Source organism: Rhinoderma darwinii, chromosome 3 (assembly GCF_050947455.1).
Source record: "Rhinoderma darwinii isolate aRhiDar2 chromosome 3, aRhiDar2.hap1, whole genome shotgun sequence".
Lineage (NCBI taxonomy): Eukaryota > Metazoa > Chordata > Amphibia > Anura > Rhinodermatidae > Rhinoderma > Rhinoderma darwinii.
The window spans coordinates 387,181,030-387,207,238 of record NC_134689.1 but is presented as its reverse complement, the minus strand read 5'-3'; the positions used below and the strand labels follow the sequence as shown (position 1 = coordinate 387,207,238).

Below are 26,209 nucleotides of genomic sequence, written 5' to 3'. Positions count from 1 at the left end.
CCGTTTTGCGAAAGTCGTTGAAAAAACCCCAATGCATTTTTACCGTGATATATGTATGAATAGACTCAATTTCTGTCAAGTCTCCACTTTTAGGTGTGGATGGAGTTAGGCCTTATTCACACGGCTGTGTTCAATCCGTGATATATGGAATGTATGTCGGCCGTGATTCCATAGTTATTTATGACGCTAGAAGTCCCTGCCTCCCCGTGGGAATACTGTCCCGTACTGTAATCACGTCTTCAGTGCAGGACAGTATTCCCGCGGGGAGGCAGGGACACCTAGCGTCATAGATAACTATGATGTTAGGAGCCCGGCCCCCCTGCACTGTGTTCCGTCTGCGAATCACGGCCGACATACGGTCCGTATCTCACTGACCAAAGACGGCCGTGTGAATAAGGCCTTAAAGTCACTCTGAACTGAACGTCTTCTCATTCACGGTTGGTCTGGTAAAAGTAGTCATTCTGGGTAACAAAGTCGGGCATAACTAGTAAGTGCTAGGCCCCATGCCAGACGTTTGAGTGCCCCTCCAGCATTTACCAGCTCCATGTGAATGTTAGGATAAGGGCATATGGGTCGCGGTAAAAAAACACCACAACTTTTGTGAAAACTCCCAGCATGACCTGATAAATGACGATATCATGCTGGGACAACGGTATCCGACACATTAAGGGTATGTTCACACGACAGCGTCCGTAACGGCTGAAATTACGGGGATGTTTCCGCCTGAAAACATCCCCGTAATTTCAGCCGTAACGGCATGTGCAGGCGCTTGAACGCCGCGTCCATTACGGACGTAATTGGCGCTGCTATTCATTGGAGTCAATGAATAACGGCTCCAATTACGGCCAAAGAAGTGACAGGTCACTTCTTTGACGCAGGGCGTCTACGCGCCGTAATTTGACAGTGGCGTGTAAATATACGCCTCGTGTGAACAGACAAATGTCTGCCCATTACTTTCAATGGGCAGATGTTTGTCAACGCTATTGAGGCGCTATTTTCGGACGTAATTCGGGGCAAAAACGCCCAAATTACGTCCGTAATTAGTGTGTGTGCACATACCCTAACATGTGCAGGATGGGAGGCATCAAACTAAACCAAACCCCAAAATAAATTCAGAATTCTAAATTAAATCAGACCCCGGACCTCTAAGGGTATGTTCACACGAGGTCATTACGGCCATAATTGACGGACATATTTCGGCCGCAAGTACGGGACCGAACACCGTGCAGGGAGCCGGGCTCCTAGCATCATAGTTATGTACGACGCTAGGAGTCCCTGCCTCGCTGTCGGACAACTGTCCCGTACTGAAAACATGATTACAGTAATGGACAGTTGTCCGTCAGCGAGGCAGGGACTCCTAGCGTCGTACATAAGTATGATGCTAGGAGCCCGGCTCCCTGCAGTGTGTTCGGTCCGGTACTTGCGGCCGAAATACGTCCGTCAATTACGGACGTAATGACCTCGTGTGAACATACCCTAAACCTGACCCCTACATTTAGTCAGATTCCAGACCAGACCTCTAAATTAAACAGGATTTCCAGTCATAAGAAATGAATTGCCTGACCTCAAGATAGGCCTTCAATATGTGATTGGTGGGGGGCCGGCTCCTGACACCTCAGCCGCACAGCTGTTTTTGAAGGGGCTGTGGCGAACTGCCCCTTCATTACTGTCACTGCTTATAATGTAAATCCATGCACTGAAATAGGAGAAGGCTGTAACACTGTGAACCTCCGCGACAAGCGTGTCAGTGATTCACAGTACGAGGAGATAAGGAATGAAGGGGAAGCAGCGCTCGTACAAGCGGCGCGGCCGCTTCATGTGTGCTGGTCAGCGGGGATGTCGGGAGCCGGCCCCCTATTACTCCTCGCCAGTACTGCCTGTTCCTCCGCACTGCTTGGTCGCTCCATTCAAGCGCCTCACTTTTGGGGGTGCATTAACCCCTTCCTGCTGCCGCCATTTTTCGGAATTTCACTTTCGTTTCTTCCTTCCCACCTTCCAAAAGCCATAAGTTTTTTATTTTTCCGTTGATATAGCCATTTAAGGGTCTTGGTTTTTTTTTGCGGGACAAGTTGCAGAATGACTCAATATTTTGGGAGATTTGTTTTTTACGGCGTTCACCGTACGGTAAAAACGACGTTAGCGTTATTCTGCGGGTCAATACACTTACGGCGATACCAAATTTATATAGTTTTTTTTATGTTCTACTATTTTCACAAAGGAAAAAACGAATTGTTTACAATAAAATTTGAGTTTTGTCAACCATAACTTTTTTTATTTTCCGTCAATTGAGCGGTGTAACGGCTTATTTTTTGCGGGACGAGCTGTAGTTTCTATTGGTACCATTTTGGGGTACATGAGAGTTTTTTTTATCACTTTTTATTCCATTTTTTGTGGAAGATGAAGTGACCAAAAAACACTGGTTCTACATTTTAACTTTTTACGGCATTCACCATGTGGGCTAAATAACGTTATATTGTAATAGTTTGGACTATTAGGGTATGTGCACACGATATCGACAATTACGGTTGAAATTACGGAGCTGTTTTCAGGAGAAAACAGCTCCTGCATTTCAGACGTAATTGCTCGTACTCGCGTTTTGCGAGGCCTCAATTACGGCCGTAATTTGGAGCTGTTCTTCATTGAAGTCAATGAAAAACGGCTCAAATTATGTCCCAAGAAGTGTCCTGCACTTCTTTGCCGAGGCTGTTATTTTACGCGCCGTCTTTTGACAGCGACGCTTAAAATTAAAGGTCGTCGGCACAGTACGTCGGCAAACCCATTCAAATGAATGGGCAGATGTTTGCCGACGTATTTGAGCCGTGTTTTCAGGCGTAATTTGAGGCGTAAAACGCCTCGTTTACGCCTGAAAATAGGTTGTGTGAACCCAGCCTTACAGACGCGGCAATACCAGTTCCGGTTATCTCTATCATGCGCTTAAGGAACAGTGCGTTTAAGTCGCAAAATGGTGCAAAAATGCCACGGTTTTGCAAAAGACGTTGCGTTCTGCACCGTGTGAACGTAGCCTTGCATGCCAAAAAAATGCACTGACAGTCATCAGGAAATGGTATCTGTAGTGCATGGCCAGTTTATAGCTGTGCTGACAGGGGTCTGGAGATAATCTGCTGTCTGTTGCCAGCAGAATTTTGAAAACAGCTCTGTACATTTATTGAGAAAACCACATGCAAAGATCTGGTCAAAATATTAAAAACTGCTACTTAACCGCAACGTGTGAATACTTGCACTGCCACGTAACTTACAGTCTGCAAGGCGTTGTTGGTTCTTAAAATCATGTGACCAATTAGCCCCGCCCACGCCTCAGGTGATGCTGTGAATGACATCAGAAGGGGTGTGGCTACGCAGTGCGGCGCCTTCTCCCTAACAGACTGAAGCTTTCGCCGTCATGTCCGACAACAACAACGGGGAAGAGCCCGCTTTGCACGGTGAGTGGGGTACGGTCATCCCCGTAGTATGCCGTGTATTACAACCCGGGGGTTTATAGGCGGAAATAGAAATTCAATTCCCGCTTGGCCTCTCTGTGCAATAAAAAAGGCAACCCAGACAAACATCAAAAGTAGCCAATCACGGCCGAGCCCAAGGGCTTCTGGGCGGGGTTTAATAGAGAATGTTTCGTTTTGGCCAATTAGAAACCAGGGGTGGGTATTAGTGGGCGGGACCTTGATGAGGATGTATACAGTATTGTTATTGTCGTGTCTGAGCTGGTATTTTGGGTCATGTCGCCCCCCAGTCATGTGACATTATAGCCCCCCAGTCTTGTGACATCATAGCCCCCCAGTCTTGTGACATCATAGCCCTTGATATCGTTGTCTATAGCAATACTCTGCAACCTGTGGCCCCCTAATTGTTGTGGATCTACAACTCCCAGCATGCCCTGACATCCTTTGGCAGTCTGCATGCTGGGAGTTGTAGTTTCACAGCAATTAGAGGGCCACAGGTCACAGCTCTGGTCCATATGTATCATGTATTATTTTTGCATGCTTTCAGTGTTTTCATAGCTACACAACACTCACCTAACACTATAGAATCCGCAGCCCCTGGTGTGTATACTTTTGCAACAATCACATGACTTATGGTAAGCGAGTGATCAGATCCTTTTGATTCTTTCATCTGCCGCTATATAATATTCACTGAGTTTCTTGGAATGGATGGAGATAAGCGGCTAACAGGCAACCTATACATTATTATAATCCAGAGCAACACGTCATGAACCAGGGAGAATGTCAGAAGTGATCACATCATCAAACCACTGATTCTATCCATCCATTCTGTAGATGTCTGTCTCTCTCTCTCTCTCTCTCTTTCCTTTTCTCTTTTTCCTTCTCTCCCTCTCTCTCTTTTTCCTTCTCTCCCTCTCTCTTTTTCCTTCTCTCCCTCTCTCTTTTTCCTTCTCTCCCTCTCTCTTTTTCCTTCTCTCCCTCTCTCTTTTTCCTTCTCTCCCTCTCTCTTTTTCCTTCTCTCCCTCTCTCTTTTTCCTTCTCTCCCTCTCTCTTTTTCCTTCTCTCCCTCTCTCTTTTTCCTTCTCTCCCTCTCTCTTTTCATTCTCTCGCCCTCTCTCTTTTCCTTCTCTCTCCCTCTCTTTTCCTTCTCTCTCCCTCTCTCTTTTCCTTCTCTCGCCCTCTCTCTTTTCCTTCTCTCGCCCCTCTCTCTTTTCCTTCTCTCTCCCTCTCTCTTTTCCTTCTCTCTCCCTCTCTCTTTTCCTTCTCTCGCCCCTCTCTCTTTTCCTTCTCTCGCCCCTCTCTCTTTTCCTTCTCTCGCCCCTCTCTCTTTTCCTTCTCTCGCCCTCTCTCTTTTTCTTTCTCCCTCTCTCTTTTTCTTTCTCCCTCTCTCTTTTCCTTTCTCCCTCTTTTCCTTCTCTCGCCCTCTCTTTTCCTTTCTCTCTCTCTCTTTTCCTTCTCTCTCCCTCTCTCTTTTCCTTCTCTCTCCCTCTCTCTTTTCCTTCTCTCTCCCTCTCTCTTTTCCTTCTCTCTCCCTCTCTCTTTTTCTTTCTCCCTCTCTCTTTTCCTTTCTCCCTCTTTTCCTTCTCTCGCCCTCTCTCTTTTCCTTTCTCCCTCTCATTTCCTTTCTCTCTCTCTCTCACACTCTTTTCCTTCTCTCTCTCTCACACTCTTTTCCTTCTCTCTCACACTCTTTTTCCTTCTCTCCCTCTCTCTTTTCCTTCTCTCTCCCTCTCTCTTTTCCTTCTCTCTCCCTCTCTCTTTTCCTTCTCTCTCCCTCTCTCTTTTCCTTCTCTCTCCCTCTCTCTTTTCCTTCTCTCTCCCTCTCTCTTTTTCTTTCTCCCTCTCTCTTTTCCTTTCTCCCTCTTTTCCTTCTCTCGCCCTCTCTCTTTTCCTTTCTCCCTCTCATTTCCTTTCTCTCTCTCTCTCACACTCTTTTCCTTCTCTCTCTCTCACACTCTTTTCCTTCTCTCTCACACTCTTTTTCCTTCTCTCCCTCTCTCTTTTCCTTCTCTCTCCCTCTCTCTTTTCCTTCTCTCTCCCTCTCTCTTTTCCTTCTCTCTCCCTCTCTCTTTTCCTTCTCTCCCTCTCACTCTTTTCCTTCTCTCCCTCTCTCTTTTCCTTTCTCTCTCTCTCACTCTTTTCCTTCTCTCTCTTTTCCTTGTGTCCATTAAACAGATCCCATATAAGTGTGTAGGTGAGCAATTCCACTGTTAGGTCTTATTCAGACGAACGTATAATACATCCGTGCTACGCGCGTGATTTTCATGCGCGTCGCACGGACCTATGTTAGTCAATGGGGCCGTTCAGACTGTAGGCGATTTTCACGCAGCGTATGTCCGCTGCGTAAATCTCACGACATGTCCTATATTTGCCAGTTTTTCGCGCATCACGCACCCATTGAAGTCAATGGGTGTGTGAAAACCTCACACGGCACACAGACGCACTTCCGTGTGATGCACGCTACAGTAGTCAAAACTATGAATGAAAACAGAAAAGCACCACGTGCTCTTCTGTTTACAAACAGAGTGTCATAATGATGGCGGCTGAGCGAAAATCACACAGCCGCGCATCATATGGTGATGACACACGGAGCTTTTGCAAAACGCACACGCTCGTGTGAATCCGGCCCTAAACATCATAGCCTCCATTTAACATATATGTCTTTTTTCCCTACGGCGTTGGGCGTTTATTTCATGGGCAGGAGGTGGACGGAGATCTCCAATAAGATGTAGTACTTACCTGTATTCAATGATCACCAGGGCCTGGGGTGTCACAAGCTCCCCACCTTATATTGTCATCTCCACTCTGCCTATGGCAGGACGTCTCAGGTGTCTTCAGAAATAGGCCATAACTTCTAAGTGGGAATTCAATCAAACTATTTATTAACGTATATATAAGGAATGATAAAAAATGCTTTGGCGGCCATGTCTGGCGTGACCTGAGATACGTTCGGTAGTAGTTTGGTAAAAGTTTATAGCCTTTAGGCTGGGTTTTCACGCTGCGGTTTTAGTACGTTCTTTTGCCCCGTTTCCGGAAAAATAAACTGCTTGAAAACTGCAGCATTAAAAACCCAGATTCCAAAACCCCCAACATATAAAACGTACCTCTGCTACATGCACCCTATAATCTCATCACCTCTCAATTTCAGTATGTTATTTACTTTTGTAGCTGCTGCTTGGCATTGAGTGCTACTGTAGAAGTCCTTTTCCTACCCTTGTATAGAACGCAGAATCAGTACTAGTTTTAGTCTGCAGGGAACCCATGATATGCCACGTGCATGACCGTATATATGGAGCGTAAAAATTTCAAAACTGTGTAAGGCTATGGTCACATCTGCGTTCAGTGTAAGGCCTTGTTCACACGGCGCTGTTTTTTTGCTGCGTTTTCGGCGCTTTTTTTGAGCATGTAATTAGGACTAAGGGTATGTTCACACGCAGTGTTTTCAGACGTTTTTCAGTGTGTAAACGTTTTGAAAAATGACTGAAAAAATGGAAGCGAAATGCCTCCTAACATCTGCCCATTGATTTCAATGAGAAAAACGGCGTTTCGTTCAGACGGGGTGTTTTTTTACGTGGCCGTTTGAAAAAAAAACACCCTGTAAAAAGAAGTTTGTGTCCCTTCTTGAGCTGTTTTTGGAGCCGTTTTTCATTGTGTTAATAGATAAACGGCTTAAAAAAAACGCATCAAAAAAGCGTTTGATGCTTTAAAAACAGCCGAAAATCAAAGGCTGTTTTCTCTTGAAAACAGCTCAGAATTTTACAGCCATTTTTAATTTAGCGTGTGAACATAGCCTATGGGTATTAGGCGCGTTTTCGGCACGTTTTACACGCCAAGAATTGACCTGACGCTTCTTTTTTTACACAACGGTTTTTTTAAACACGCGAGCGTAAAAAAAACACGTCATATTCACTACAATTCGTTTTTCCATTAATGTCAATGGGAAGCATGCATTTTTGACGCTTTTTTTCGGCAAAAACATGTCGAATTCACGCCGTGTGAACAAGGCCTTACCGTTTCTCTGCTTCGTCATAGAAGCAGAAAATACCGTAAGCGCTGTATCCAGTGCATGACGGACATCAACGGCACCTGCCGTCACCGATTGTCTTTAATGGGTTCTGTCGGAGTTTCGTCGTGCTGTTCGTCGTTTTACCGAGTAAAATAACGGAGCATGCTGCGCTATTTTGGTTTGATCTATGAAGGAGGCTCTTAACGGACGCCGATGTGAACAAAGCCTAAGCAGCTGGGTGTAATACGTGGCCTAATGCACTTGCTGGCTGATGCAGCCTTTGATGTGGATCCCGCAGGTCTGCGATGTCCATGTCAGTCGTTTTTCTTCATTGTGTCTGACAGCAATTAACCTGCGTCTTTACTAAAGAGCCTTTGTGTGGAGAAGCGGCGGCGACATATAAATAGCGCCGGAGTCTGAGAAGATATTGAGAGGATTATTGGGATTTCTGGGGTGAATGTGGCGGAGATGCCAGCGTGCGTGCAGAACTGCACAATGTAGGAGCTGTGTGTCGTTCTGCCCGCACCCTGAGGTCTCCGCAGGCCGCTCTCTCCCCCTCCTCCTTTTCTCAGAGCAAAGGAATGGCTGTCTGGGAGTATTTCAGGACAGATTATGTGGAAATGGCTTCTGGGTAGATGAAAGTGAAGGATTTGCAGGGGAGAGACCCCGGGTGTTGCTGTGGAGGCTGATAGCGGAAATTAATGAATTTTCAAATTTAAATGTGTGAATTATTCCATCAGAGATTGTTATAAATGGAGAGTTTATTTTCTGCATTACATTAGCTGTTCGTCCATCAATATTATAAACGCTATTTGACGGTAGTCTGAATAGGATACGGTAGTCAGGTTTACATGGCGCCTTTTGTATGGCGTTTTTACATGTATAATATTGGACCAGTCAGTTGTAAGATGTCAAAAAGTGAGTGATTGCCCGTCACACTGGATTCTAGAACACTGCGTTTTGGAGCCCGTATAGCATTTATTACGTGTTGTACTACCTGTACGCCTATCGCCAAACAACGCCTATACGGTAAGCGTCACCTCCAACGACGATGGCAGCCGCAACTTCGGACACAGGGCCCAGACTACTATATTATGCTGAACGAAGCTTTGCAGAAGAAACGTAGAGGCAACCAGAATCGCCTGCGCTCTCAACTGCGTCTCCCGCCATCCATTCTGGCGGGATATGAGTCATCATTGGAGACACACAACTGCACAGTACAACGCCTGGCGCTAGTTTTACTATATGCACAAAATTAAAAGCCCTATGTAAAATAAAAACCATAGGAACCAGTATGTGTAGTGAAATTCCCTTAATCGGCAACCAATAATCCAATCCGGCACTGGTCAATAATATAATGTGGGATTTCCAGAGACGTAAGCATAAAGTGGAGCAGAGAGAACCGACTGATAAAAAAATTCCCCCTGATCTGATTTCAAAAAAGACAAAACACCAAAGGGCCTAAGAAAAACGGTCTACAACCAATCACAGTGCTGCTTTCATTTTTCCAGACCAGTGTAAGAAATCAAATCAAAGCTAAGCTCTGATTGGTTGCTATGGGTAACAAGGCGATTGGTTACATTATGGTCGCAACGCGGCAACATTCCCTTACATTACGGCGATGTGCGCAGCACAGCAATCTTTGGACGCGCGACCTGTGTTGCGTCCAAAGCCGCTGTGTAACTCTAGACTTAGGCTCTGTTCTAATTTGTATTGGGGCCTCCATCGAAAATTCAGTCAGATTTGACAGAAGGAATAGCGCTGCATCCATCGATATTCTTCCGGTCACGACGGACGCTACAACAGACTGTTCATAAATGAAGCCCTAAGTGTTATTAGCAAATTTTGTGGTAACGTTTATTTTGGACTTTCTACCTAAAAATCTTCTCTACCCTGAGTTTTATATAGTTTCTATCACCATCTGATAATGAGGAATATTTTTCTACAGACCGGAAAGTCGGGTCCGTTTTCATGGAGCCGATTCACTCGCCAAAGTAAATTGGTCCGTAAAAACTACCGGGTGCCAATTGGATGCCGTGAAAAACGGCCAGAGTGGCACTCGGCCGTATGTAACGGCCATAAAGGAATTTTACTGTATAAGTCTAGATGTGCACAGCGACTTTGGACGCTATGATCGCAGTGTCGTACTTCATCGCAGTAATGAAAGCGCGACACGAAAGTTGCAAGAAATCCAAACTTAAAGGATTTCTGTGTGACTTGTGTAGCGGTTGCGGCAACCTTCGGGTCGTAACAGGGCCATATTCACTTTTATTACTGTGATGCAGGCAGCACAACACAGCGATCCTTGCTTGTGCGATCCGTGTAGCGGGCAAAGTTGCTGTGTCGCCCTAGCCTAAAGCTTCCGTCTAGCGCAAGTTCACAACAGGAAATCTCACCTTGTTGCCCATAGCAACCAATCAGAGTTCAGCTTTAATTTCTTAAACTGCCCTGGAAAAATGAAAGCTTCACTGTGATTGGTTGCTATGGGCAACAAGGCCATTTTTCTGGGATCGTTTTGATAAATTAGACCCATTGTTTATATGGTTGGTATTTTGTTAGTAGGGGCTCGTGCCCTCAGTATGGGTATGAGGAAGGGTCTCTCGGTCTCTGACCAACTAGATTTGGTGTGATGTCTGCAACATGTGAAATGTCCTGTGTCCAGGACAGCATGGCAGCGGCGGTGTACATTCTGTATACTTAATCTGAATCATACATATATGTGAATCATACATGCATCATCAGGTTTACTGTACCTGCTTTATATATTAACCATCAATTAACTTGTAATAGGAGATCTGGTTACTCCCACCGTGACCCATATACCCCGCGGCAGAAAAATACATTTTGACCGCGACGTTTGAACGCCGTATTAAATGGGACATTACACAGCACTCATTAAATAAGAACTACACTTTCATCAAACTTTTGATATGTCACAGAGACCTCAAAAGTTTGGATCGGTGGAGGTCCGGGTGCTGAGACCCCCACCATTGCTGAAACGAAGGAGCAGAAGCGCTCAGCTGAGCACTTTGCTCCTTCGGTTGTGATCAGCGCTCGTAGTCAGTCTGAAGACGGCTCACTCTTTGAGCCCGTCTTCCGCTTGACAGGGAGCGCCATTCATTGGATGTGGGTGGTCCCCTTGTTCAAATTTTAAGGATGCCTGTACTCCTAACGGTAGTGCGCCATGTAGCTAAAAACTGCTGCAAAACAAAACTCGGTTTACCGCAAATTTATCTTTTTTTTTTAAAAATGCGTGTTTTAACCTGTTTCACCTGTATAATTTTTTTTTTTATTGAAAAACAGCGTCTATTCGCTGTCAATTGCATGCATTTTTTGGTCGTGCGGCTCATTTCGGTGTACGGGCACCAATCTATTGTAATTAAAAATGACTGCCCCTTTAAGAAAAGTCCTATATGTCTTTGTATATGTGTGGGCTTGGGCTGTCTCATCTCGGAAATTTTTACCCTCGTAAATAACCGTTGTAGACTAACGTTGGCAACAGATTCATGTCGTTGGACTGCTGCCATAGTCGCCCACCTGTCCTGAAAACCAAAATAACAAACGTCTGAATAAAGTCTTGAACTCCTCGACAGAACAGGACGAGTCTTTGACGTTCACTTTAGTTATGTTCTGTACCGGTGTGTTTTATGCATGGTAATCCTGTGATGCGGCCGTTACATCAGGGACGTCATGTACTTTCCTCAGCAAAGGGTTAAATCTGGCATATCCCTTATATAATGCCATGTGCTGGAAAGTGTAAAGAGAACTTGGCGGCTACATGTTCATTACATGAGGTAATTAATTGTCATGCCACTGGGTGCCAGTCATACGCGTGCGGCCGTCCTGTGGGCAGGTTCTAGACGTGTCAGATATAGAGTTTGTTGCCGGCCTCCTGTACATAAAGCAGCTCCTATGTCACGTAATCCTGGTGTTTAATCTGTAGTCCAGCCCGGTCCTCCCCTGCCTGCTCCGTGTGATAAGATTGGGCAGACACTCGTTCTTCATCCTGGCTGATCACAAGTATCTCCTCACAGGTTCCTGGGTGGAACTACAAATGAACGGCAACGGGAACAACACTGACAGCAACAGGAATGGAGGCCTGGAACATGTGCCTTCATCCTCCTCTATCCACAATGGAGACATGGAGAAAATCCTCCTGGACGCTCAGCATGAGTCCGGGCAGAGCAGTTCCCGAAGTAGTTCGCAGTGTGAGAGGTAAGTGGTCTACACCCCTGCCGATGACCATGGTCCTTGTACAATGTTCTCCGAAGGACACCAACTCCTTCCACTGCCTTCCTGCTCCTCAGTCCTTGTCTTTCACCTTTATTTCTTACTCCTTTTATGTTCTACCCCTATCTTATTAGATAGGGAAGGGGTCACATTTCAACTCAGGGGTTCACCAGTGGATGGTCTTATAGGTTTCTTCAAAAAATGTGTAGTTTACACTATTTCTGAGACTTTGGGGACCCAAGCTGTATGGAGGTGCTGCGTATTGTCTCCACATACATGTCTGTCTGAGACCGGCCATAAGGATGTATGTATAACAAATACACAGCGCTGTTATACCCCTGGGGTACCCAAGATCTCCGCTCTGGGATCACATCGGCATATGGTGGAAATTGAGCCCCTTAACCAAGTACAAGAGTTTCTGTAAGTTCCTCTTGTTACTATTCAGCTTCCGAGTTTTGATGTTGGGGACCACGGTGGTTGAGCGGGGGGCGGGGGTTACTTTAGGCTGACATAGGTGTGTTGATGGGGGATGGGGGATCTATGTATATGTTTATCACCCGTGTAGTCCGCCACGGCTGCGGACCAGGATCACTTATGTCATCTGTTTGCTGCTGTCATTTTTGTATACCTGAAAATACTGCAGAATGTTTTATGTATATGCCGCTTAATGGCCAACTCGTCAAAGTCTCCGGTTGGTTTTATGTACATGGTGCAGGTGTGGGCACCCTTTTAGACCTAATAGTTACATTTCCACCACTGACCCTTGTACCTGACCCCTTATATTTTGGAAAAGAACTTGGATGATGGGACTGCTCTGTAACGTGATTATTGGCAGAACTAAATACATTTTGACTTGTATGGTTATATTGTAGGCTTTGACCAGGAGTTAGAGGGTGTCAGAAGTATAAGTGCCCAACAGACGACTGTATTGTGAGTGGGATGATAGGGTCTAGGGTTAGTGACGGCTTCCTATGTCTTGTACCTGAGTCTAGTGTGACGTCTCTCTCTATCTTGCATTTTATAGCTTATATTTAAAGGGCTTGTCCACATTGGACACCCCCCCCCCCTTCAGCAGTCACTTTTCTCAGCTACCAGCATATCATGGGGAAGGTGGATCCTTCTGATGGTCATCAAGTATCTCTGAGGGAAACCGCAACTAACATCATTTTTCCCAGCATTGAAAATGGGCCATTACACAGAAATTAATGAAATCAATGGGCCTTCTATGTAATTCACAGACATGTGTGCCCGTCTAGAGCCGCCCTTTGTCCTGGATTATGAAGGGGAGGTCCCGATTGGGGACCCGCCTCTAGCACTTTCATATGCCCAAAGTGGACGATCCCTTTAATTACCAAGAAATTTTCCGTGATAGGAAGTTATGTATACTAAGGGTTAATGTGACTCAAACATAGAAGGATTTGGACCATCACCTGCTCTACTTATATGGCTGTTGTATTAATATAAGACATATCTGCCCCTGACGTCCTATTAACATTGATATCCTACTATATTTCTCTGCACTTGTGCCTCATTTCCGGCTCGTCTTACAGCCTTCATATTCTCTTATCTTCGACATTTCCCCGTTGTCCAGGATAAAAAAATAAATCATGGCCGTTCTCTTCAGAAAGCAGCGCTATACTTGTCCACAGGTTGTGAGTGGTATTGCAGCTCAGCCCTTTGCACTTCAATGAAGCTGAGCTGCAATACCACAAGCAACCTGAGTTGAAGTGTGGCGCTGTTTTTGGGAAAAAAGCAGTCACGTTTTTCTAATTCTAGACAACCCCCTTATTACCTCATCGTCTGAGTATTTGATACTTACTGTATTTTGTTCTCTCTCATGTAGCCCCACACCTGAAGAAGGGCAGATTACCTTTGATGTGGAAATGCACACAAGTAAAGACAGCTTCCAGGTAATGATCCTACACAAAACCCTCTGCACTGTAAACATCTCATATGTCTCCAATCAGAAAGTCCGTTGCCTGACAGATGTCCCTGAGGAACCGCGTCTATTTATGGGACTTAGCACTCAATGTGCCTGCTCGTCATTGTCAGCACCCTCCTTAACTGCAACATATGGGTACACAGTCCTGCGGGTGCATCCGAGGTTCTTGCCTGTACTTATAGGTGTTTATACACCGATCACCCATAACATTAAAACCACTGTCAGGTGGAGTGAATAACATTGATGATCTGGTTACGATGGCGTCTGACAAGGGGTGAGAAATATTAGGCAGCGAGTGATCAGTCCGTTCTTGAAGTTGATGTGTTGGAAGCAGAAAAATGGATTAGTGTTATGTATTTACATGAGTCTTTTTTTTTCTTTCTTGTGGTTTGCTACGATTTTCTTAATTGTGGCAGAAACGTGCCTTTATTTTTAAAACCGCATCGAAAACCGACACATTTCAATACACCCCAAGGATCTGAGCGACATAGACGAGGAAGGGCCGAGTTGTGATGTCTAGACGAGTGGGTCAAAGTATCTCCAACACATCAGGTCTTGTGGGGTGTTCGTGGTACACAGTGGTTAGTACTTACCAAAAGTGGTCCAAGGAAGGAGAACTGGTGAACCGGCGACATGGTCATGGGCGCTCAAGGATCATTGATGTGTGTGGGAAATGGAGGCTAGCCCGTCTGATCCAATCCCACAGAAGAGCTACTGTAGCGGAAATTGCTGAAAAATGTACTGCTGGCTATGATAGGAAGATGTCCGAATACGCAGAGCATCGCAGCTTCCTGTATTTGGGGCGGCACAGCCGCAGATCGGTTAGAGTACTCATGCTGACCCCTGTCCACCCCCAAAAGCGCCTACAATGGGCACGTGAGCATCAGAACTGGACCATGGAGCAATAGAAGAAGGTGGTCTGGTCTGATGAATCAGGTTTACATCATGTGGACGGCCGGGTGCATCGCTTACCTGGGGAAGAGAGTGCATCCTAGTGCCATATGGGTAGAAGACAAGCCGGCGGAGGCAGTGTGATGCCCTGGGCAATGCTCTGCTGGGAAAGCTTGGGTCCTCGTATTCATGTGGATGTTACTATGACACGTACCACCTTCCTAACCATTGCTGCAGACCAAGTACAGCTGTTCATGGCAGCGATATTCCATAATGGCAGTGCCCTCTTTCAGCAGGATAATGCGCACTGCCACACTTGTTGACTTGGCCTCCAAATTACCCAGATCTCAATCTAATCGATCATCTGTGGGATTTGCTGGAAGACCAAGTCCGATCCATGGAGACCCCACCTCACAACTTACAGACTTAAAGGATCTGCTACGAGCGTCTTGGTGTTAGATACCACAGGTCACCTTCAGAGGTCTTGTGGAGTCCATGCCTCGACAGGTCGGAGCCGTTTTGGATCCACGAGGGACCTACACGATATTAGGCTGATGGTTTTTAATGATATAGCTGAGCGGTGTATACTCTATATGTACATGTCATGTGGAATGCCCACAATTTACCTTAAGGAATCGGGTTAAATGAATATCATACTTGTTAATTCGCTTAGAATGGCTGGACTGGGGTCAATCTAGAGGAGGCAGGATCGTGTAAGGGTAGGTCTTCCACTTCTGCCCTGCACTGGTACGTAGTAGGAGCATTATGAAAACTCATTGACTAACCTTGAGCCATCAGGTCTGCAATGCACTACCCAGTCACAGTCCATGTCAGGTTGCTGGGATTTTTGTGCTATCTGTAATGGCTACGCAAGTGTCATTTATATAGTACTGAGAAATGTAGTGATGTCACTTGACTAGTGATGTCACTGAAATGTCTTTCTGGGGGAAAAAAAAGTATTTAATATAGATGTAATCTAAGTAAATGTTGAGTAACTTTGTGAATACACCATATTACTTATATGGATACAGTTGCAGCCTGTAGTATTCTTCAGAGCTGCATGCGCAACTCTCTAGTATTCAGAGCTGAAATCTCCTAGCACTCCCTGCTGGCACAAAGCTTGCTCTGATGATTTACATTCTGGGAAGTGCAGTTTATATACCAAGGACTGTCCAATAATCTGATGTAGGATCAAATAACTGTCCCACTGTATTATAAGAGCTCGGCTAAACTGTTAGGAAGACGACAAGCTTGTTAATTGTTTGTAAAAACAACCTGCAGAATTGTGAATGCAGCTCTGGAGTATAATACATCACATGTAGCATTACATTACATGCATGGTCTATGTAGGACATTTGTTACTTAACTGACCTTCCGTTCCCCAAATTAAAAGCAAATAATCATCAATAAATATGAGACTACAAGAAGTAGTCCTGTGAATCTGTAAAAAAAATTCCATCTCTTATAGAAAAGCGGTGTGACTACCAATATGGCCGACATTGCAGCTCAGACAGGGTTTGCCGCACAGGTGTCCTAGACCAACATTTCTCGGCGTTTCTAAGCCGAGTCCCTCCAACTTAAATAAATTGACATAAAAATACCCCCAAGGCTATGGTCATATTTAAAGCACAGCATTAGGGCAGTGTAAGTACCCCCTACAGACACCGCATGTATGCCCATGGGGTAAAAGTACCACGGGTTGAGAACGAGGTCCTAGATCCATGGAAGATAACTTTTCCTATGTGTGCAATCATATAAGTGCGGGGGATGGATCCCTAAATAACTGAGCGGATTTACAATTTGGGATGCCGGGAAATCTGGGTGACCAGCCCTGTGGGAGCAGTAATGGCAGCCATATTGGTTGTCCCACAGCTTCTCTATCAGCGATGGGGTGTCGAATTTTTCCGGACTTCAGCGATGTATGTGAATTGCATTAGGGAGTTGTAAAGTTGTCGAGTTTCATAGGAGGGAGTGACGTTATTGTGAATTATACGATGATAGATTTTCTAAGGTCTTTGTAGGAATCCAGTTAAAAACCCTGCCTGGCGTAAAAAGCGAAGTATAGTCATCGAAACAATGCTGGAAATCGGTAATTAAATGGGTGCATCCACATATAAACTGACTAGGTAAGCCAGGGTGCTGAAGACTTTTTACGGAGTAGAAGAACCGGCTGGGTGACACTTACTCACCCCCAGGCACCGCTGCATCCCGCGCTCCTTGTGCATTGGGATTAAATACAATGTCGCGTCATCTAATATCCAATAGTCGATCTTGGTGTACGCTCTCCTGAAGCAAGTCACACCTGTCGGATCGGTCTTTCGGGGCATAACGTTATTCCCCCTTTAAATTAGAAACGCAGGAGGAGTCGGTCAGCCGCTTACTGCTCCATAGAAATAACAGGCACCCATAGAAATAGCATCAAGAAGCACTTTCTAAGGTGTCGGGCCTACAGGTATGAAATGTGATAACCCAATTAGCAATTGTACGAGTTTAATCCCGTGATCCTGATATCCGAAAAATTCAATTCTATGTTTTGTGGATCTAACCGCAGCTGCACTTTTCTTACAGTCTGAAGAAGAAGATGGAGAAGTAGAGAAAGAAGAAGAAGTGTCAAATAAAAGCGCAGACTGGGTGTCTGACTGGTCAAGTAGACCCGAAAATATCCCCCCAAAGTAAGCTGCTCCGCCACATGTCGTCTTGTCTAATGTTTTTCTAGTTTGCAGAAATATTTGACATACTTGTGGGATCCCGGAAGCCAGACCGCACCGCGTTGTCCTTCCATTGTCTTCCAGCACTGAATCCATTACAGCTTTCCCATGTGGCGATTCCCATGTGATTTCATTCGTATTTTCCGAGCACATTTTTTTATTTTGTGTTTGTTTTTTTGGTACTTAAAGAAGCAGTGCTATGAAATGTTTTATGGCAAACCACCATAATTGTGTTTTTCTGAAACCTGCACGTGTGAATACGCACCTCACTTACACTAGACTATATTTTGCCTAAAGAGCAGCAGATACAGGCTGTCGTAAAATATCCAGTTTTTGCTTAAAGGGGTATTCCCGCCATGGAATGTTATGGCATAGGGTGAGGTTATGTTATAATATTCTGATCGGTGCGTGTTCGATATTTGTAACCCCCACCGATCTTGTGAATTCTTTTGAACATTGGCGCTCTCAACCACTTCTTGTGCAGGGAATTCCAACAGCGCTCTATTCTAGTGGAAGGGGCCGTGTTGTAGTTCCCTGCACAGCGGGTGGCCGGGAGCATGGCTGTGCAGGAAACACTGAGAAGTGGCCACATCGCTTAGCTAGCACTATGGCCCCTTCATTCTACCGATCCTGGTGGGCCAAGCATGCACACCCTAGCAATTGGTAAGTGACCGCATATCTTAGCGATATGCCGACTTACTAGGATTGGAGAAACCCCATTTAAGGGGAAGCTGCCGGGAGTTTCATTTGTTTGCAGCTTTCCTGCTCTGTTATTAGATTGATATTCGTGCATTGTGATTCCCTATTCCTGTATATGAGTGACCACTTACGTTTTTTTATCGATCGCCAGGGAGTTTCATTTCCGCCATCCCAAGAGGTCAGTGTCTCTGAGTATGAGGAAGACCGGAGCCATGAAGAAAGGAGGCATTTTCTCTGCAGAATTCCTGAAGGTTTTCATCCCTTCTCTTTTCATCTCCCATGTCCTGGCTCTGGGCCTGGGGTAAGTCTGGCAGCCGGAACAATAAATGCTGCATTTTACCTTTAGGAAATTTCCATTTGTAATATTAAAAATGTATTGTTTATTCATAAGTGATTACTGCTGGCACTTGATGGTTCTACTGATGTATCAGACTAGTGCTGGCACTTGATGGTCCTACTGATATATCAGATTACTGCTGGCGCTCGGATGGTATCACTGAGGTATCTGACTAATGCTGGCGCTCAGATGGTATCACTGATGTATCTGACTAGTGCTGGCGCTCAGATGGTATCACTGATGTATCTGACTAGTGCTGGCACTCAGATGGTATCACTGATGTATCTGACTAGTGCTGGCGCTCAGATGGTATCACTGAGGTATCTGACTAGTTCTGGCGCTCAGATGGTATCACTGAGGTATCTGACTAGTGCTGGCACTCAGATGGTATCACTGATGTATCTGACTAGTGCTGGCACTCAGATGGTATCACTGATGTATCTGACTAGTGCTGGCGCTCAGATGGTATCACTGATGTATCTGACTAGTGCTGGTGCTCAGATGGTATCACTGATGTATCTGAGTAGTGCTGGCGCTCAGATGGTATCACTGATGTATCTGACTAGTGCTGGTGCTCAGATGGTATCACTGATGTATCTGACTAGTGCTGGCGCTCAGATGGTATCACTGAGGTATCTGACTAGTGCTGGCACTTGATGGTCCTACTGATATATCAGATTACTGCTGGCGCTCAGATGGTATCACTGAGGAATCTGACTAGTTCTGGCGCTCAGATGGTATCACTGAGGTATCTGACTAGTTCTGGCGCTCAGATGGTATCACTGAGGTATCTGACTAGTTCTGGCGCTCAGATGGTATCACTGATGTATCTGACTAGTGCTGGCACTTGATGGTCCTACTGATATATCAGATTACTGCTGGCGCTCAGATGGTATCACTGATGTATCTGACTAGTGCTGGCACTTGATGGTCCTACTGATATATCAGATTACTGCTGGCGCTCAGATGGTATCACTGAGGAATCTGACTAGTGCTGGAGCTCAGATGGTATCACTGAGGTATCTGACTAGTTCTGGCGCTCAGATGGTATCACTGAGGTATCTGACTAGTTCTGGCGCTCAGATGGTATCACTGATGTATCTGACTAGTGCTGGCGCTCGGATGGTATCACTGAGGTATCTGACTAGTGCTGGCGCTCAGATGGTATCAATGATGTATCTGACTAGTGCTGGCGCTCAGATGGTATCACTGATGTATCTGACTAGTGCTGGTGCTCAGATGGTATCACTGATGTATCTGACTAGTGCTGGTGCTCAGATGGTATCACTGATGTATCTGACTAGTGCTGGCGCTCAGATGGTATCACTGAGGTATCTGACTAGTTCTGGCGCTCAGATGGTATCACTGAGGTATCTGACTAGTGCTGGCACTCAGATGGTATCACTGAGGTATCTGACTAGTGCTGGCACTCAGATGGTATCACTGATGTATCTGACTAGTGCTGGCACTCAGATGGTATCACTGATGTATCTGACTAGTGCTGGCACTCAGATGGTATCACTGATGTATCTGACTAGTGCTGGCACTCAGATGGTATCACTGATGTATCTGACTAGTGCTGGCGCTCAGATGGTATCACTGATGTATCTGACTAGTGCTGGTGCTCAGATGGTATCACTGATGTATCTGAGTAGTGCTGGCGCTCAGATGGTATCACTGATGTATCTGACTAGTGCTGGTGCTCAGATGGTATCACTGATGTATCTGACTAGTGCTGGCGCTCAGATGGTATCACTGAGGTATCTGACTAGTGCTGGCGCTCAGATGGTATCACTGAGGTATCTGACTAGTGCTGGCGCTCAGATGGTATCACTGAGGTATCTGACTAGTGCTGGCGCTCAGATGGTATCACTGAGGTATCTGACTAGTGCTGGCGCTCAGATGGTATCACTGATGTATCTGACTAGTGCTGGCACTTGATGGTCCTACTGATATATCAGATTACTGCTGGCGCTCAGATGGTATCACTGAGGAATCTGACTAGTGCTGGCGCTCAGATGGTATCACTGAGGTATCTGACTAGTTCTGGCGCTCAGATGGTATCACTGAGGTATCTGACTAGTTCTGGCGCTCAGATGGTATCACTGATGTATCTGACTAGTGCTGGCACTTGATGGTCCTACTGATATATCAGATTACTGCTGGCGCTCAGATGGTATCACTGAGGAATCTGACTAGTTCTGGCGCTCAGATGGTATCACTGAGGTATCGGACTAGTGCTGGTGCTCGGATGGTATCACTGATGTATCTGACTAGTGCTGGTGCTCAGATGGTATCACTGATGTATCTGACTAGTGCTGGCGCTCAGATGGTATCACTGATGTATCTGACTAGTGCTGGCGCTCAGATGGTATCACTGAGGAATCTGACTAGTTCTGGCGCTCAGATGGTATCACTGAGGTATCGGACTAGTGCTGGTGCTCGGATGGTATCACTGATGTATCTGACTAGTGCTGGCGCTCAGATGGTATCACTGAGGTATCTGACTAGTGCTGGCACTCAGATGGTATCACTGATGTATCTGACTAGTTCTGGCGCTCAGATGGTATCACTGATGTATCTGACTAGTGCTGGCGCTCGGATGGTATCACTGATGTATCTGACTAGTTCTGGCGCTCAGATGGTATCACTGATGTATCTGACTAGTGCTGGCACTCAGATGGTATCAATGATGTATCTGACTAGTTCTGGCGCTCAGATGGTATCACTGAGGTATCTGACTAGTGCTGGCGCTCAGATGGTATCAATGATGTATCTGACTAGTGCTGGCGCTCAGATGGTATCACTGATGTATCTGACTAGTGCTGGCGCTCAGATGGTATCACTGATGTATCTGACTAGTGCTGGCGCTCAGATGGTATCACTGATGTATCTGACTAGTGCTGGCACTCAGATGGTATCACTGATGTATCTGACTAGTGCTGGCGCTCAGATGGTATCACTGAGGTATCTGACTAGTGCTGGCACTCAGATGGTATCACTGATGTATCTGACTAGTGCTGGCACTCAGATGGTATCACTGATGTATCTGACTAGTGCTGGCACTCAGATGGTATCACTGATGTATCTGACTAGTGCTGGCGCTCAGATGGTATCACTGATGTATCTGACTAGTGCTGGCGCTCAGATGGTATCACTGATGTATCTGACTAGTGCTGGCGCTCAGATGGTATCACTGATAAATAGGGGACAGAAGGTAGGATCCAGCGCTGTAGTGTAGATAAAATGGAAACAGCGTTTCCAAGTTTAATGTCTTGAGTTAAAATGGAAAATCCAGTGGTATAGGTCCAGGGTGTAGATATGGTGGGAAGAGGGTATCCTCTCTTGCCTACGCGTTTCGGACGTCACTGCGTCCTTAGACGCCATATCTACACCCTGGACCTATACCACTGGATTTTCCATTTTAACTCAAGACATTAAACTTGGAAACGCTGTTTCCATTTTATCTACACTACAGCGCTGGATCCTACCTTCTGTCCCCTATTTGTCTATTTGAATCCGTGTGCCGACACGGGGAACCGGGCGCTGTTAACGACACACAGGAGTGTGTCAGGTGAGCTGGAGGACTCCTCCACACGCTTTTTTCCTCTTTTGGGTATCACTGATGTATCTGACTAGTGCTGGCGCTCAGATGGTATCACTGATGTATCTGACTAGTGCTGGCGCTCAGATGGTATCACTGATGTATCTGACTAGTGCTGGCGCTCGGATGGTATCACTGAGGTATCTGACTAGTGCTGGCGCTCAGATGGTATCAATGATGTATCTGACTAGTGCTGGCGCTCGGATGGTCTCTCCTGTGTGTTGGACCAATGCTGGTATTTTATAATGGGCCTGTCAGTCAGTGCAGTCAGGTGGTTCATGTAATGAGTTCTTGTTTTATTGCATGTCCTGCTCTTGGCTGAAATGTCCATACTGGTTCCACAGTATAATATTTTACTTTGATCACCAGTCCCCCCTCAATGATGTAGTATAATTATTAATGCCATCTCGCAGGTTGTGGTGTATTTACAACGGCTGATAGTGAGGGCCAAAAAATAACTCTTAACAAAGCAAGTTATGTAACAAATTAACCCTCATCTTGTATACTTCTTCTCTACTACCTGGATCTCCGCCAGCAGAATCAGTATCTTTTGTGAGGCATTATACAACGAGGAAGCTTTATTACATAACACTGTAAAATTCCTTTAACGGATCACTTTGGAAGGCTATCTGAGGCCACCTAGTGGTAGCTTGAAGGAACTTTGTGAACTTACCCTATTAAACAGTTACCCCTTTACGTCACCGCAATCCTTGGTGGGAAAGGCAGTACAGAACGAAACCCTGTTCAGAATCTAATCTGGGAATATAATAATGGATTTTTTTAATGGCCCTTTTAAAGTGTGGAATATTTTAGCAAACCCTTTTCTTTACTTCTCTTGTCCTGGTTTATCTGTTTTAATCAGATCTGTCACCTCAATATGCTGCACTAGGTAAGCGCAGCATATTATAGGGGCACATCCGTTCTCCTATCAGCCAAAACCGTACACAGGAGCGATCAAAGAATATACCGGACTCCTAGTTATGAATTCGGTGTATTCATGAGAATAGCTCCCCCACCCCACTCCGCAGTGATTGACGGCTATCGGCCATCTGTCAATCACTGTATCATAGGCAGTAAGGGGGGGATTTCTACTCGTGGTTACCCTGACTTCATAACTATGAGTCTGGCATATTGTTTGATCGCTCTGATTAGCCAAACGCCACCATTTTTTTAAAAAATTTTTTGCGAATGGGAGGTCGGACCTTTCCCTGTAACCTGCTGCTCTTACCGTAGGTTTTATGGAAATATAAGTTTGACAGACTTCGCATTGTGTTTCATGAAGTCATTTTTGCTTTTCAGCATTTATATTGGAAAACGATTGACCCTCCCATCTGCCAGTTCTTATTGATGGAGCATGATCTGGAATTGAATCCTTGACCCCGTGAAGGTGTTCCTGTCACATTTGTGCATCTGAACTTTGCACCATGTTAAGCATGATTCAAAGCACCCTCTCCTTGTCACTCATCTTACAAACCCGGGAGCCCTTTCTAGCAACTCGGGGAGGTTCGGAGCACCGATCTCTAATGTGAAGAACCCAACTCACCAAGCAGTCAACAACTCATCTCTTGATACTTCACTTGAGAGCCCCCTGGGAGAAGAAGTGTCTGACTGAAGCCAGCTGTGCTTATTGCCTGGCTCAGGCCAGAAATGTTCTCTTTGTGGACAACCCTTGAAAGCAATGAAACCCACCAGGGCTATGCCGGGCCCCAGTGCAAACGATGAAAGCCCCAGATCTTTAACTTGATCACACTGTAGCCTTCTGGTGAGAGCACCAAATACACCCCTTCACCAGCTGAGAGGTGTCAATGCATCTGGCCCCATCAAAGCCCAAGCTGGAGAGAAGCCAAACCGCCCCCAGGGCTTCTCTACAACTCTATTTGGATTGCATGATTTTAATGGTGGGGAATATTGGAATTGCCTTTTCTGATCCCGACTCAGGACTGCCACACAATATGACCTAAAAATCATTTTTTAGGTTGTGCGATTTTGGAAAGGTTGAAGTAATAATAACCGGCCTGCCAATACACAGAGACCGCATCTAACATAGGTAGAATCAAATCCTAGTGTGAACAGTACTGATCATCTCATAGATACACTGCTCTCCCTGGAATCCAGACACACACTGCCCTTCCGGGTATATATAATAACCCATAGCAGTATATAGAGATACTAATCGCACTCAACACCCCTCCTAACATTGGTCAGACAGGATTTATAGAGCCTGAATCACAATTTACAGAGTCTTACTGCTCTGCCCCCTATTATTATAGTCATGTCCTGATCATGCCCCCTCATAATGTCTTCACAGCACCAGTTATTACCTTGTGTAGCCTGATCTTTCCTCTAGGAAATCAGGGCAGTGAATTTTTCTTTCTCTCCCTATGTTTTATGTTCTTGTAGTTTCTTTGTAACTCAGAAAATGTGAATTTGTATTGCTTATAAGATCCCGACGAGCTAGGACGTCCATCTGGTGTGGATTACATCTATGCCCCAACTTCGTGTAGTTGTAGAATACATGATCTTACGCCAATGTGGAAAGATTCAAGGGACTGTTAAGAGGATAAGTGAAGCTGAGGACCACAACTATAAAGAACTAAAGGTCTGGCTTGTGGCATGGAGAATACTCATGGCCTTGTCACACAATCCCGAAGTTACGTAGGGTGGAGTAACACTGAATGCGTGAAGAGCATATTACATCACACTGCTGGCTAGTATTAGTCAAGGGACTCTTCAGTGCAAGCGCCAAAGCTGTCATGTCGTAGATTGTTTAATACTACCAGTTACCAAGGTCCTTCCTATAATATACAAATACAGTAATTTATGCAATGATGACTAGTGGCCAATGTAGCAAATCTGGGAGAAGGGTGGCAGCTCTTTGTCTTGTTGTCCCTATATATTGGTTGGCAGATGTGTGATAATGCAATGTCTATGAAGGCTGAAAGACGTTATGATGGTAATATAGATTGGACAGGTACATTTTATCCGGTCCAATCCTATTGTTTTCCCAAAGGCTCCACTTAAGGGGTTCGCTCATCTTGCCGGGAACATGTCACCAGGATAGACGCCCTTTAGATTATGGTATCTGTATGGTGCCCTATCAAAATGGAACTACTGGGCACAATTAAATTGGCACTTGCATTCAGTTGGAGACCGAAGAAGTGAGCCCCCCCCACTACAGGGAAGTGTCATGTGACCTCTCATGGCTCTACTGATTGACGGAGCGGCCTCCCAGAGGGGAGGAGCATATACAGGAAGCTATTTGCCAGCCCCCTAATCAGCAATTCAGGAGGCTGTTCAGTGCTGTCGTTCAGCGGTATTAGGGCATTGTACAGATGGGAGTACATGTAAAGGGTCTGATCGCGTCACGTTTTCCAGTCCCTAGATAATATACAAGGATTGGTGGGTAACAACCAACGTTCGTCACCATCTCCCAGCATAATTATTCTTAATCTCTCGATTACATTCTGGATAAGCCTTGATATGAAGACCAGTCCTAAAAACCCGTAATCTGTCAATGACATTAAACCGTAACCCTTCTCACTGTATTTTATATGACCAGGTGTCCGCTCAGTGCCCAGGTCCACCATCCAGTGTTATATTTGTAGCTACATAGATGTTATGTTTTCATAGGGCAATGTATACATGTTTACAGGACAGATGGAATAAACACAAAATGGCTGTCGTGTTGGCGTGCGCTCTGCCATCAGCAGAACCTTGGGGTGCTGTGTTTACCCTTCCCTCCCGATACCCCGTGATCAGGGGCGAATGGAAGTTGGGTATCTGGTTTTATATTTCCATCTATTAGAATGGCAAATTTAGATGTTAAATAAGTGCACCTGATGGTTAAACCTAGCAGAGGCGGCCACGTTGGAGGCCATAATAATATGAATGAGAAGGCTTTCTGTCCCCTCTGACAGGGCGCTTCGGTGATGTCACTGGCTACTCCCTCAAAATGCCTGTCTCTGTGATGTGTACCCATCAGGTTCCCTCTACACGAGCCAATGTGACGAGGCATATACTGAAATCAACCTTTATAGAGTTTCCAGGGAAATGCCTAAAATTGTAGCTGTACTCATTTTGTACCATTAAAGCTCTCACTATAACCCTGTGTTTGTGTCACGTTATTTACGGCTGCAGGATCCTAAAATATCTAGTTCTGTTCTGAGATGTTTTATTTTGTTTTTTATTTAAACAACATATACATTAAAGGGGTTGTACCATTAGGACAACTCCTGTCCATATGCCCTATTAGAACCCTTGCTCGGGACCCTCCGTCTATGAGCCAGAGCAGTGAGTCGCTGCAAAGAGCCGCCTTGGAGGACTCAATGTGATCATGT

General features: G+C 45.4%; 1 protein-coding gene across 1 annotated transcript; it reads left to right on the top strand.

The window, feature by feature from the left end:
- Nucleotides 1-3,323: 3,323 nt before the first annotated feature.
- On the top strand, nucleotides 3,324-25,975 carry BNIP3L (BCL2 interacting protein 3 like). Its single transcript, XM_075858929.1, has 6 exons — nucleotides 3,324-3,440; nucleotides 11,496-11,676; nucleotides 13,535-13,601; nucleotides 17,093-17,196; nucleotides 18,083-18,232; nucleotides 23,172-25,975. Exons 1-6 carry the CDS (start codon nucleotides 3,401-3,403, stop codon nucleotides 23,218-23,220), a joined length of 591 nt encoding a protein of 196 aa, XP_075715044.1. The 5' UTR covers nucleotides 3,324-3,400; the 3' UTR covers nucleotides 23,221-25,975.
- Nucleotides 25,976-26,209: the final 234 nt, after the last annotated feature.